The 14,329-nt window shown below is 29.5% G+C and overlaps 1 protein-coding gene across 1 annotated transcript; it reads right to left on the bottom strand.

The window, feature by feature from the left end:
* Positions 1-6,352: 6,352 nt before the first annotated feature.
* LOC123301540 (nose resistant to fluoxetine protein 6-like) lies at positions 6,353-12,685 on the bottom strand. The gene is made up of 13 exons (XM_044884315.1): positions 12,493-12,685; positions 12,254-12,429; positions 11,541-11,728; positions 11,403-11,479; positions 10,884-11,080; positions 9,939-10,099; positions 9,416-9,584; positions 8,944-9,122; positions 8,211-8,346; positions 7,796-7,979; positions 7,572-7,714; positions 7,036-7,144; positions 6,353-6,854 (listed from the first exon to the last, which is right to left on the bottom strand). Coding segments are annotated over exons 1-13 (1,779 nt in total). The 5' UTR covers positions 12,494-12,685; the 3' UTR covers positions 6,353-6,795.
* Positions 12,686-14,329: the final 1,644 nt, after the last annotated feature.

Below are 14,329 nucleotides of genomic sequence, written 5' to 3'. Positions count from 1 at the left end.
AACGCATGATATATACAAGAATTGTTCGTTAATTAAATAAGTATAGAGAAGTAAATGATTTAATTGAAATTATTTTAAGGATTACAAAATTGGATTCATCAGTAAAATTGAATGTTTTGTTATTGTTATATATCATATAATAAAGTTATTTAACTCCCTTACCTTCAGTTTTCTTATAAAATTTATTTTTACACATACAATTACTGGGCTTGTGTGGTCATGAAGCGGTTAATTAGATATTTAGATCATGTCCCATGTTTTTTGACTTGAAGAAACGATTTTAAGTCCCTCACGATGCAAGATCCACAGTGGGTGGCTTAGAAGGTCGTTTCTAGAAGATACGATTGAGCCTGCCATCTAAGGTGCCTATGCGAGTGTGCGAATAACAAAAGTAGATCATAGTTTCCGTGGAAACGGATTTTATGTACAAGTGTGTAGTTATGGATACTGTAAAATAACAAATCAGTCAATATGGAGAGATCAATATGAACAGTCTATACAAAGAACCCTCTATGGACAGTCATTGTGAACGGCATGCAGTGCTAATAGTAGTTAATGAATTATTTATTAAATAAAATATATTTGGAAATTAATATTGTAAATTGATTTTGTATGGAACAATTAATAATGTACCTTTGTGTTAAATCTACCTAAAGTATCGCAGTTTTCAAAGGATTCACCTAGTGGTGTTTTATTGTAATCGATTCTACGAAGGGTACAACGTTACAATGTCCGGATTAACACAAAAATCATACATGTAATCTTTGTTAGTTAAGTCAAAAGTTTCCAGAATAATATTTTTTAAATATACGCTAGTAGTAGTTACAACTCGCACAAGTGAATTCGGACTCAACTAACGCCGATATAAACTTACAGTTCGTTATAGTACAGAAAAACAATTTATTTGTTGAAAGTATTTTGTTGACATCGTTGAATAAAATTTAAAAAATACAGTAAATATTTTCAAAAAACTCTTTTCCTTAAGGTTTCTTATTAAAAAAGTGGATCTAAAAGTGAAAATATATGTGAATGATCGTAGAAAAACTATAAAAACTCTGTAATCAAAAAAATATCGTGGTTTTATTACCAAATAAACAATGGGTGGGTGGTTTTATGTTATAGGGGCAAAGTACTAACGTATGATACATGCATTACTGTTTAATAATCATAATACGATGGGACTAATGGTCTATTCTTTTATAGTAGGTTTTAAAGTTTTAAACTATTATGGTACATCTAATAATACCTACAGAGTGTTCTAAAAAAATGTGTACAATCTTTTACAGCTCGAGCCAACCCTAATGACTCGTTTGGTTAAAGCATACTATCTCTACTTTACACGGTATACCTAGAGTAGGGGATTCGATTCACGCCTACAAAAGAAAAATTCATTTAAATATTTGTACTAGGCTGGTACAATGCATGAATGAATTGTACTAAGCCTCTCAAAATAATTGAGGAGATAATATAATCAGCAAAAAGGTGGTAACACACATACACTATCACAATCTTCAAACTTTACAGTTCATAACTACCATTCCATTACTCCTGTCTTGAGGTGTGACGGCATAAAAAGTGTTACTAGGAGACTAAAAACACAAGCGAAGTGCAAAAAAAGGGTCCAAAAGACAGTTGTACCAACGCGACTATCAATTAGACGTTTGCAAGTTTTACAAGATAAGTTTGAGGAAGAAGGAACTACCCAGAAGGCCCAAAACAATCATTCTGAAAAACCATGACCATTCATCAAACCCATCAGATAAAGAGTCATGGCTCACGGAAAGGTTATAACAATTTCTTTGAAAATTTGTCGGTATAAGTGGCTCATAAGACTTTCGAGAGAATTTCGAAAAGTAGCATGCATCGAATCTTGAAGCGAGCCAAATGGATAAGTTTTATGTGTTCCAGAGATTAACTGCAACGATTAGGAACGTTTCGGATTTCATCGGTCAGCGCTATAAGTAATGAAAGGACCACAAGAATCAAAAATTTAAATACTTCCAATAGGTGGCTGGTTGAATTGTTTTGAATTTTGTAAAAAGACAAAAAAATATGGAGTGGATACACTTTTGGGACGCTCTGTATACCTATACAGGTAAGTTATAAACACTATACAGTTGGTTGGAGGAGATTGAAAAATAAAATTCAGTAGTAATCAGAACAGAGTCAATATTACATACATGAACGAAGAGTGGGCTTCAGTACTGACCCACAAATCAACATGTGAGATAACAAAAAAATTACTTGCAAAGTTTTGTGTGAGATGTGTCAAAATTTGTTGTCTTGAAAAGTTATTAATAAAAATTATTCTATATTTTCTTGGTAAGTATTAAAATTTTTATTATAAACTTTATTAAACTATTTGACAATGAAATAATCAATATTTTTCATGAAACATCAACAGAATTTGTGTGTATTTATGAAAAACAAATGATAAACTAGATATCTTAACTTTGCATTATGGGATATTTATGAAAAATCCGTTTATGTTTTGTTTTATTTTTCAAAATTTTTCTTAACATTTATTTGTTAATTTGTTTATTATCCTCCCGCCTATGAATGATTACTTAATAAAGTTGTAATTTCTATTTTTAGATCCGACACGTATTATTGCAAAATGCATTCGATTTGAATAAATTTTCCTTATTATTTTGAATAAATTTGCTTATTTGATTAAACATTCAAATTAATATATACAGTATGATTAATTGTAAATTAGGTATACCTCCTATAGAAAACAGAGGAAATTCATTGTTTTCGATTAGAATTTAAACAAAAATTTAAATATTTACAAACTTGATTTTTGGTAAATAGTTTCAAGGTCCTTTTTTTCTTTAAATTAAATATTTAAATTAATTTTGATAATTTTAATTAAAATGGTTGTATTAAAACACACCGGTAATATTACTGGTAATCTTTTCAATGACTTTTGAAATAAGACTACATTCAATTTTTGCATTGTATTTTTATATATAGAGACCAATAGACTCTACAAAATCTTTTTATTTATAAATTCTGATAAAGAAAACTGTATAATAGACATTTTTATTTATTTACGTAAATAAATTTATATAGGTACACTACTGGTCATAAATTATTGGTTCAAACTTTTATTTTTAAATTTCTTGAGAATCTACTGTAAAGAGTAATTTAGTTAATTTGATCTGGATCTTACAAAATCAGAACCTTTTACTGTTTTTAATGCGTTTTGCATCTCCATAGACCCTCCAAATTAAGTACAGGCTCTCTAAAATTTAACTTCCTTTTTTGCGGTTTTAAGTCTTGGTGTACTTTCACCACATCTCGAAATTAAGATAGAGGATTTAAGTTAAGTTAGTGTCAAGAAAGGAATTTTTGTAGTTTTCAACTTCCCACTCGCCTTTCCTCCTTTTTTTTTTTTTGAAACAGTTTTTTAGGCTTTGCTCATCTTCATAGCTACTCCAAATAAAGTTAAAGAGTTAAAAATTTGTCTGTATGTTGAGCTTACTTCTTTTTTATGTCGAAATATCTTTTTTTCGCGGGTTTAATAGCTTTAGGAATCTCTAAAACCCCTCCAACTTGAGCTTAAGTGTTAAAAATTTCGTAATTGTGCTTTTAAATTCCCTCCTAGAGCAGAATATATCAAATTAATTTGAGTTATATTTCAGTGGTGCTATATTTGACCATTGATTTTAGAGTTACATGTTATATACTAAAATGTCAATGCATTTGACATAAAGTTTGGCATTGATGATTGTAGATGGTGTAATATTTTATGTACATAAGTGTATATAATGCATATATAAATAAAATAATAAATATAAAATGCATAAATATAATGATTATTGATATTGCTATACAATAAAATTTGCTTAGAGCTATAATAATATTTTATTTTGAATTCATTGATCCAGTTATCTTTACGCTTCATTTAAATTACAAGTAAAAGTTGATTTTCTAAAAATTATTAATCTACATTGCAATATCTATTTATCTACAATCTACAGTTTCTATACACTATCATTTTAATAATCTATCTATATTATTATAAAATTATAGAGCGTTTTCCAATCTGCGAACTTTGGAATTTCCAGTCATTACTAGAGAGAGGTATAAAAATCTTATGGTTTTGCGTCAGCAACATGCTATGAACACGTAACCTAGGAAACTACAACTATTTTCAGTCGAAAAAACGACACCTATGTAATAATAATTAAAGCTGTACAATTTACTATTAACTAAGTGATTCTAATCTTTGGTAACTTTTGATTACTGTTCATAGATGGAGTTTGATATAAAATTTGAAATGATTTTTATAGTATTTTTTTAATTTACTTTCGTCGCGACTTCACATGACTGACTATTCTTTTTTATTTTCTGTTATTGCGGGCATTGGCTAGTAATAAATAATTGTAGAATTGTTTTAAATAAAATGCAATGTTTTTTATTTGTTTTATTATTAAATATATAAAAGTTTTATTTTTTTAAACGATTTGACTTCATACTAAAAATGGTTTTTAGACAATTGTTTTTATATAATAATTAATTAAAAAAAAAGAATGGTAATTGTTGTGTAATTGTTTTTTTTTTGTATATTATTTTTATAATTGTGTAGTTTTTTGTTAAGTAAAAATTCATGTTGAATATTTTTTATTACCTTCCTTGTTTAGAAATTTGCATATTATATTTTTATTTAATTACGGCGTATAACTATCAGTGGCGTATTTTAGAAATACCATCATTGCTAACAATGTTTTTATTTTTATCAAGCAATTACCTACACACTTTGCCGGGCAATTTCACCTTTAAGTACGTATATTGAGACCTATGATTTTCAGTGATTTAAGAAAATAAAAATACAACTTTTATCGAATCAATTTCGTTGAATTTTAAGTTTAAAAAGAGACAAAAAGCAGGATGGGACTAATTGGGAAATATAAATCGATATTTCTCAATAATAATATTGATAACTATACTTGAAATTTTTACCACTTAATTATTATTTAAATTTTATAATGAATTTCAAAAAAAATTTAAAATTTCTATTAATTTAAAATTTACATACTGTTTCCCTATGAACGCACATAGCAAACAGGTTGGTGAATGAATGTTCTTAAAGCAGTTAGAACGTTGGTTATCTTCATTGCACATTACAATCTCTAAAAAAAGAAAAATGATTAAGCTTGGGAGTTTAAATTGTGAAAATTAAAGCAACTTGTATTGTGTCTTTTAGCTAAGGACGGAAGGTTTTTTATCATTTCAGTAGGTACTAATCGAACAACCTTAAGATAAGAAACTATGACCTTCAATTATATAACTAATACCCCTAGAATACTTTTACAACAATTTAATTTTTATATTACAAATAGTATGATACCCGCACGCTTCGCTGGTTCTAAAACTATACACCATCGCGTTCTAGCCTCCACCTTTCCACACTCGAAATAAGGATAGAGATTGTTTTACATAGATAAAAGTATATATACAGTTTTCAATTGTTTTTTAGATGTAAAATAGTCATAATGCATAGTGTTTAACAGAAAATCCTGGTTGAGCAGATGGCCATAAATTGTATCTCGTTCACCATTTTTACAGAATACTTTAATTTATGCTTCACAATGATGTTCATAGATGGCACAGTGAAATGTCAAATAATAAATTTAATTATTTTTTTTAATACATCTTTATAAAATTAAGCTCATGTGTTATTCTGATGTATGAATTCAGTAGTTTTTGTATGAAAGCGTTACTTACAAACAAACAATCTTACTTTCACATTTATAATAGTATAGGGATAATTTATAAAGCTTATCAGTACAAAGTAAAGTAATATATATAATTTTTAATGACCTTGTACAATAAAATTTTCTGTTTCAGATGATTTGACTTCATATACTTTTGCGGTATTCAAATCAAACGCAACAACAACATAAAACACGTACCGTATGGTTTTTTTAATCCAAAACCATACAATAAAAATCTGACGTCATCGCATAACGAATTTAAACATGTAAAATAAGAATACCATACTTAGAAACGATTTCTATTTATATAAATAAATAAAAAAATATATTAATCATATTTGTGCAAACATAATATTACCATCCGGTCGTGAATGCGGCAACAACTGCGATAAGAAAAAGTGTGGATAGACGACATCATCAATAAGTGCCTTATTAGAAAAAAGTATATTGATATGATCGATTTATTTGCTATTGGATCAAAACACCGCGCACCGGTTAAAAAATATTAGTTTTATTTATTTGATATGGAAATATGTGATTATAGAAGATTTTGTTACAATTATTAAATTTTAAGACTGTTTTGTGAGAATTTATTTGGTTTTAATTTTTGTGGAAAAAAAAACAAAGGAAAAAACGAAAGTAGAATAATACATTGTTTTGAATGGCTGAACCAAGTCGATTAGAAGTAACAGGTAATTAAAATTAATTAATTTTTTTTTTAAATTACTAGAACGACTTTTATTTAACCGTCAGCCAAGAACATTTTATATATTTAAGGACATGAAACTTGAATGGAGAAAGGGTAGCAGGAAGAAAAAGGCGCCAATAGTGCGAGGAGGTCCAGTCCTCGGTCGTTGCGTACTTTGTACTGAGCATCAGGCTGTCTTTTGTTTTTAATTGTTTGTCTTTTGTTTTCAATCACTTAGACAGCCTGATGCTTAGTTCAAAGTACACAACGACCGATGAGTAGACCTCGCCCAGATATTCTAGGCGCCGTGAATTCAGTCACGGTTGCTTAAAGCTCGGCATAAGAGGTTTCATGTCCTTACATATATATGTTCTTGTCGTTATATTAAGTATCTTGTTTTACTTTTTCTCTCTTGACATTTTCTTTCCTCGCTATATTTGAAACTGAAACAAAATATTTTTCTTTGTGAAATTTTTTAAATGTATGATGTATTGTATTATATTACTAATAGTATTCGCCCGCTTTCGCTTTTCGAAAATACATCGAAAAAGCTCGTTTCCGTGGAAGTTAATTGACCACGAACCCCCCCCCCTCCCTCCCTATCTATCGTATGAACATATTTACCTGCTTTTATGATCACTCCATCAATGATACCAAATGGAGCTTCAAAACAGAGTACCCAGATTATGGATAACACAGTACAGAAACATGTGGTGCTAAAGAACGATTTTAACTGTAATAAAAAATAAATAAAAATACTTGAATAAATAAATAAAAAAAAAACAAGATAAAAGCCATCAAAGATTTATTTATATCTCTAGCAAAACAGAATTTAGATGTGGTAGTATATGACGTCACAGCATCTGTCGGATCTCTCTGTCGAATTAGTAGTTTAAAATATTTAAATCATACGTATTTCTTGGCCGATTTTAATTTTAATTTCAATTTTATTTTAATAAACGATATGAAAGGTTGAAATTATATCGGGTGTACTAGAATAAATGGTCAATATTTAAGGAATTAATAGGGTATGGTAAACCAAGCATTCCTGTATAAAAAACATGTGCCAGAAACGGTCCTTACTACAACGCTGTGTCTAAAGCCAAGTTTCTTAAAAAAAGATTGCCTTTTATAAGTTGAAAAGTTTTTATTATACTCACAAAATAAAAATTTTTAAAAACAACTGGTACTCGTAAAATTCCACGATTATAATTTTGAAAACCTTCACTTAATATATACGTAGCATAGGTAATTTTCGCAAGGAATTGAAATACTGATAATGATAAAAACCAATTAACTGGACCTGATTTGAAAAAAAATTTACATTAATTAAAAATTGTACTTAAAATAATTAATGGTATAAAGCAAAATCATGCATCCCTACCTCCGTAGCCATGTACACAAGCAAAAACTATCCAACATAAGCCCAAAGCCCATACATTTCTATGGAATCCAATGTAAATGATACTATATAGTTTGCTATATTGGAAATCGAATTTGGGATATATTCCAAAAATTATATATAAGATGGCTAACACTGTGAATAGCCACAAAAATGCCGCCAAAATCTAAAACTCAATAGTTATTTGTATTTTTTCCAGAGTATAATAAATGTTAAGGCTGTCAGCATGAGTCTTTTTCAAATCGAAGCCTCCGATTTGAAGTTTTTAGTATTTTTAATTTTTCCATTTAAATGCGAAAAATGTATGTTTTGATTCGGAAACCGGAGATAAATAATGAAAACCGAAGACTATATTAAATCCAGAGAGATGGCAGCTTTAGCTAAGTGATTGTTTTACCTTATTTATTCGAATTTTTTTATGTTTCGTTTGAAACAAAATATAGCCCAATACTAAACCAATCATCCAGGGTCCACCTCTGGTATGTACTTGACCATAATATATTTTATTCCAATCATTGATTACCCTATTTGTTCTGAAAAAGTTTTATGTATAAATAATTTGTTTGTAAATATTGTTGAACTGCAACCTACTAAAACTTCACCCCAACCTTGCTTCTTTGTAGGGTGAGAAAGTAAACATTTAAGTAAGAATTAACAAATAAGCATATATTTCATAATCAACTAGGAAATGCCACGTTGAAATTGACGTTTTCCAGCCCATACACATCTTGCGATTCGAAAAACGGAACTCCCGGATGCCTAATGATTATTGTATTCGGAAGCTTTATACAAATCATTTAAAATTGTCTGTAATGCTCCTGTGCCACTAATGAGATGAGTAAGATCGAGCTGAAGCATTTAAGCGCTGCTTTAGTATTATAGCCCTTATTGAAGCCTTGTTGTTAATACAAATTTATGTTTTTTTTTTTAATGTTACGACAGGCGACCAAGATATAAACTAAAGTGATACCATACCCGGACTTGGCCGAGCATCGGAAAGTATACTTAAGTTGGCCAGTATCTGACACCCAAAGCTTGAAACGATCATTCAATGCATATATAATATCTGGGTCGGTCTTATATGAACAATCGATAAGGGTTGCGAACTATGGTTTTTATAAATTACTTACGAAATTACTTGTATGTCATAATACCATGCAACTGTTGTAGGAATTATTGTAAATGCCGCTACAAGACTTCCAAATAAATATGGTGCGATTTTAGGCCATTTATCAATAGGTATTAATATTAATGGAGACAATATGTATAACTGCATATCGACGAATAAATACCAAGATTGATCTGCACACTAAAATATAAAATTAATTCACCAAAAATATTCGTGTCAAAAATACAAATTGGGAAGGTATTTTAATCGGCAATCGGAAAAAATAGACCGAAAATTTTATTGAAACGGAGTATTGTTGCAATTACGAGTTGGTTGGGTTGAGTTTGTCGACTATAGAAAAGTTGGTTGGATTCTGAAGTTTTTATCCCTTGCGTTAAAAAATGGGTCACTATTACAGAAATATTTTCGGTCTATTTGTTTCTAAATCCATTTGAACCAGCTATACTATTTTTAATATCAGTTTTGAAACTCACAACTCGGTCAGCATTTACAAAATTCTGAATATATAACAAACTAGTCCACCAAAATTCTTTACAATTGTCTTGTAATCGTTGATTACATGTTTCCCAAATTGGACCGCTACCAAGTTTCATGTACAATGTTAAATATAATATTATTAGAGCTGCATAGGATGGTGTTAATCTGAAAATTTAATCAACAAAGGTCTTGAGTGATACTAAACAATAAAATAAAGAAGGTACCTGCGGAATTTAAGGCCCACCAGAGTAGAAAATAAACTTTCCTGCATAGTTTGTACATTTTGCTGTAGTGTAAAGAAAACAATAGCTTACCAAAGTTAAAACTTTTAGAAATATTTGAATTTTTAAAAACCCTTTCTTTGGGTCTAATTTTATCGCGGTGTTATAATAAGACTCTGATTCAAAAAAATAAATGCATGTGACCGTAAGCTGCGATGACATTTTTTTTGCCTCGAAATTTCAAATGTGGGCCTTTGTTTACCACAGGTACCTTAATAGTTGAATTGGTATTTTTTACCTAAGATATCGATGCATGTGAAATATGGGAATGTTAAAAGGGATTTTCTTAGCTCGTGATTTAAGAAATCCATACATTATAAGTAAGCCACTTAAGAAAAGGAATGTATCTGTGGCCACACTACTTGAGAGTGTGAACAAAGACCATATGTGGGTAAGCCACTAAAATCATACAACATAAATGAATATCGAAATCGACAAATACAGTATTTAATTCATTCGCAAATTTGATGCATCAGCAGATTTGAACCAAGACTAAAATTCCAATTAGGGAAAAGATATTGGCCCTCCAGAAGTGAGATAAATACGAATAGTCTGCTCAAGCCAAGGTTTTGAAATATTTCTGTGCTTTAGGTTTTCGAATTCAAAATTACGGATCCGAAAGTGTTATATAGGCTGTATTTTCAAAACTACAAATTTGGCATTAATTTGAACTAGATTTTCGTTTTCCTTGGGTCCAAATTAGCTTGAAAAATGATTTTCACGAAATTCAGTTACAAAAAATATTTGTCGATTTTTTCGATTTTTTTGAAGGGGTACCCCTTAAGAAAAATCGAAAAATTCGGCAAAATATTTTTATTTGCCAATTGTAATGAAAACTATGTTTTTAGACCATTTTGATCCATAAATTATGAAAATCCACTTAAAAATTTGATTGGGGCAATAGTTTAAAAAATATTATTGGTTTTAGGTTTTCGAATTCAAAATTACGGATCCGAAAGTGTTATATAGGCTGTATTTTGAAAAATATTATCGTGTATTGGATTTTTTCTGTTCTCGAGACTTTATACCCTAATTACTCTCTTAATACCCAGTGAAAACCTCTAGAAAGGTAGAACAAAAAAAATACTTGACGGGAAGGTTAAAAAATACTAAAAACTTCCCATGAAAAAATTCAATGAAATCTCTTGTGAAAATTCCATTATGTTTCAAAATAAATACATACAATTTCTTTCGCTTCTTTCATATTAATCATAGGACTTTCTGACGCATATAAAATTTCATGACTGTGAATAATCCAAAACATACTGAGCACTCGAATTCCGTTTAAACAAGGTAATACATCAGAATTATTATTTATTTGAGTTAATTTTTTGAAATTGGTGAACCATGAAAATGCAACAGTTAGGGGATGTACCGGATCTATAAAAAAGTTTTTTTTTTATTAATATAAGCTATTTTTTAAAGAGTTTGGTAAAATTAGTCCAAACATTTGTAGAAATTCTGAAACAAAAAAGAAGCTAATATCCGCAGAGGTAAATATCAGTAATTTATGAGAGGGTTAAGCTCGCTTTTATCGATGCTTCGAATGAAGGTGTTTGGAATTCTAAAAAGTATCTTTTAAGGATGTAAACTTCCTATCCTTAAACGATTTTGCTATGATTTTCAAACTAAACCTTTTCTTAATTCCATCTTGTTTCAGAATTTCGTAAACCAAATGATTGGAATTTCTCTTAAATTTTACCTTTTGTGATATAGTGAAGAAAAATGTCGTAAATTGTACTCAAAAGAATTACACAGGCTAAGCCTATTAAAATTCCTCTAAAAATGAAACAAATTAATTAATTGAAACGATAATCTTATATTATCGAAAATAACGTACATAATGATCCAATCACTAGAATTGAGTTTTAGTTGGGATTCGATTGTCTGGCACTGATCTTCTTTAAGCGTAAAATTTAAATTTTGATCGTAGCTGTTTAAATGTGCTTCTACATCTTCAGCTGTACAGCCATCGGGAACACAAATTGACCAGCGCATTTTATGATCATACGTTGAATGTGAATCAGTCTAAAAAAATTTTATTTCAATAAAACATCCACCTAAATAGTTTCTACCTACTAAATTTTTTAGGTCTTCGATTCTATGTTAATGGTAATTAATTTATCGTTCTATAGAAATCTAGATGCCAGCTAGAAAACAGTTAGTTTGGCAAGTTAGGCTCTCAGTTTCGCATTTTACTTCGAATATTTTGGATTGTTTTTGGGCTTGAAGAAAGATTCTTTTTGATTTTTGAGACCCATATTAAACAAAAAGATCCATTGCCATTTTGAAAAATTGATCGCTTTCTAGTTTCAACTAGTTTAATGTTTGATAAAAAATGCAAAATCTTTCTAATTAAAACCTTTCCTCTGATTTTTCGGCTCTCTAACAGGTAGATTAACTTCTAGACCTCAGTGAGATGTCCTTTTCCGAATATAACAACTTTTACGTTAATATTTTGGCCCTCTAACAGGACTTCTGTCTATAAAAATCTTTTACTTTGGTTATTTTTCCCAAAAACGCTGAATTGAAGAAATATTATTAAAGTTATACCTCCTCATTATCATTAGATCCGTTATGCAGCATTGGTATGTCTAATTTTGCTAGACAATATTTTCCTTTAATTTTTTCTTCTTCATTACGAATTCGTAAACATTCATCAAATGATCCTAAATCAGCTATATTTCCAAAATAAATTCCAGCTTGAATTTTAGATGAAGCGTCCATCACTTGAAGAAGTCGTGATTTTAACATAAATACAAGTCATGAAATTAACATTCTAAATAACTCACTTTCTTTAGCCCATTCATTTTCATTCGATTCACCAGCTATCAAATTTTTGTAAAATATATCACTTTGTTTTCTACAAATATCACTTAACTGAACATCTGATTGAAGAGTGTAAAATTTAACGATCTTATCAATTTCTACAATCGAAGAAAACACTCGACTAATATTATAAACAAGAATTAACCATAATATTGTTATAATTTTCATTGTTAGTTGTAATTGAGTAATTGGCACTTTTTTTAACCGATATTACAATATTACAAATGTTGAAAATAATTTTAAAAGTTTTAAATTTGTTATATCCGCTGCTTGTTGCAATAATTAGGTACAATTAATTTGTAATTAATTAAGTAGGACCTGTGTGAACTTTTTTGTCATCTTCTCTTATTAAGAATAATACTGCCTACGCAATTATACTTAATATAAATATTAAGTTATAATAATTTGTTATTGACCTTCAAACTTTTTTTTTCAAAATTTTTTTTGCTTATTATATTTATGATTATAAATATTAATTAAAGTAGCTTTAAGAATTGTTAACAAATAGAAAGACTTAAACTCTTGTTCTATCTCTAACGATTTACAAGATGGGTCCTATGGGCCCAAGACCCAATTAACTTATGTTGCTCATTTACGAACTAGACCTCACTTTTTACGCCCTGAGTGCGCTGTAAAAATTTCAGCTTGATATCTCTTTTCGTTTTTGAGTTATCGTGTTTTTACAGCAAATTTTTTTTCGTAGCATCAATATCTTTAATAGTTACAAACTTGCGGGACTAAACAATTAGTATACCTTGATAAATCTCATATATACATGGTATAAAAATAAACAGAAGCCGGGACTCAAACCCCGGTCCTCTAGATATGCGGACTAGAACGTAATCACACTATTACATTTCCTCCAAATTGCTGAAATCAACTTAATCGAATTTATAACATTGTCCCACTTATCGAATCCTTACATATCGAATTTTACTTCATTTGATCTAAAGAAATCCGTTAGAGGTTACCAAAAATTTAGAGGGGAAAGAAATATGTCGATAGCCCTGCTAAAACGTTTTCTATGGTATATAAAACGCATTCATAACACATTAGCATGATACCTGCCCGCTTCGCTGGGCAATTTCTAAAAAAAACGCGGTGAAAACTCACCGCGTTATAGTATTCTCCTCTTTTGCTTTCACTTATCCCCTTCCATAACACTTTAAGGAAGAATAAGTCTTAAAAACTCTGAAAAAGTCTTAGGACCTTTGAATAACTCAACATTTTTCAACGTTTTTGGACTGTCTAATTCAAAGTTATCCAGACTTATTAAGTCTGAATTAAACAGTACAAAAACGTTGAGAAATTCAGAGTTATTGAGTTCTTAAGACTTTTTCAGAGTTTCTAAGACTTATTAAGACTTATTCTTCCTTCAAATATTTTTTCCACTAGGGTAAAAATAAATATGTAACTCCTTTTCGTTTCACAGAAATATGATTGACTATTTCCAATATTAATACATTTTTGTTTTTTTGTTTCAGAACGCCGTTATGGCATTTACTTTTGGGGTTTTATAGCATCAACATTTATCGCACTATTAACATTAGTAATCGTTATACTATGGATGACAAATCAATTAAAATATCACTTTTTAATTGTATTCTTAATATTACTATTCATAATATTAGGTGTAGCTTCAATGATTTTTGTTGAATTACAACGACGTAAAGCTGCACAACGTCGTGAACAGAGTGCACATGAATGGGTACGACGTACATTTCAAGATCAACGTAAACCCTATAATAATCAAGCAAATGGAACAGCTGAATCTCGAACAACGACATGGGCAAGTAAATG

This window comes from Chrysoperla carnea, chromosome 5 (assembly GCF_905475395.1).
Source record: "Chrysoperla carnea chromosome 5, inChrCarn1.1, whole genome shotgun sequence".
NCBI lineage: Eukaryota > Metazoa > Arthropoda > Insecta > Neuroptera > Chrysopidae > Chrysoperla > Chrysoperla carnea.
The sequence above is the reverse complement of the archived record's forward strand: the minus strand, read 5'-3'. Positions and strand labels throughout refer to the sequence as shown.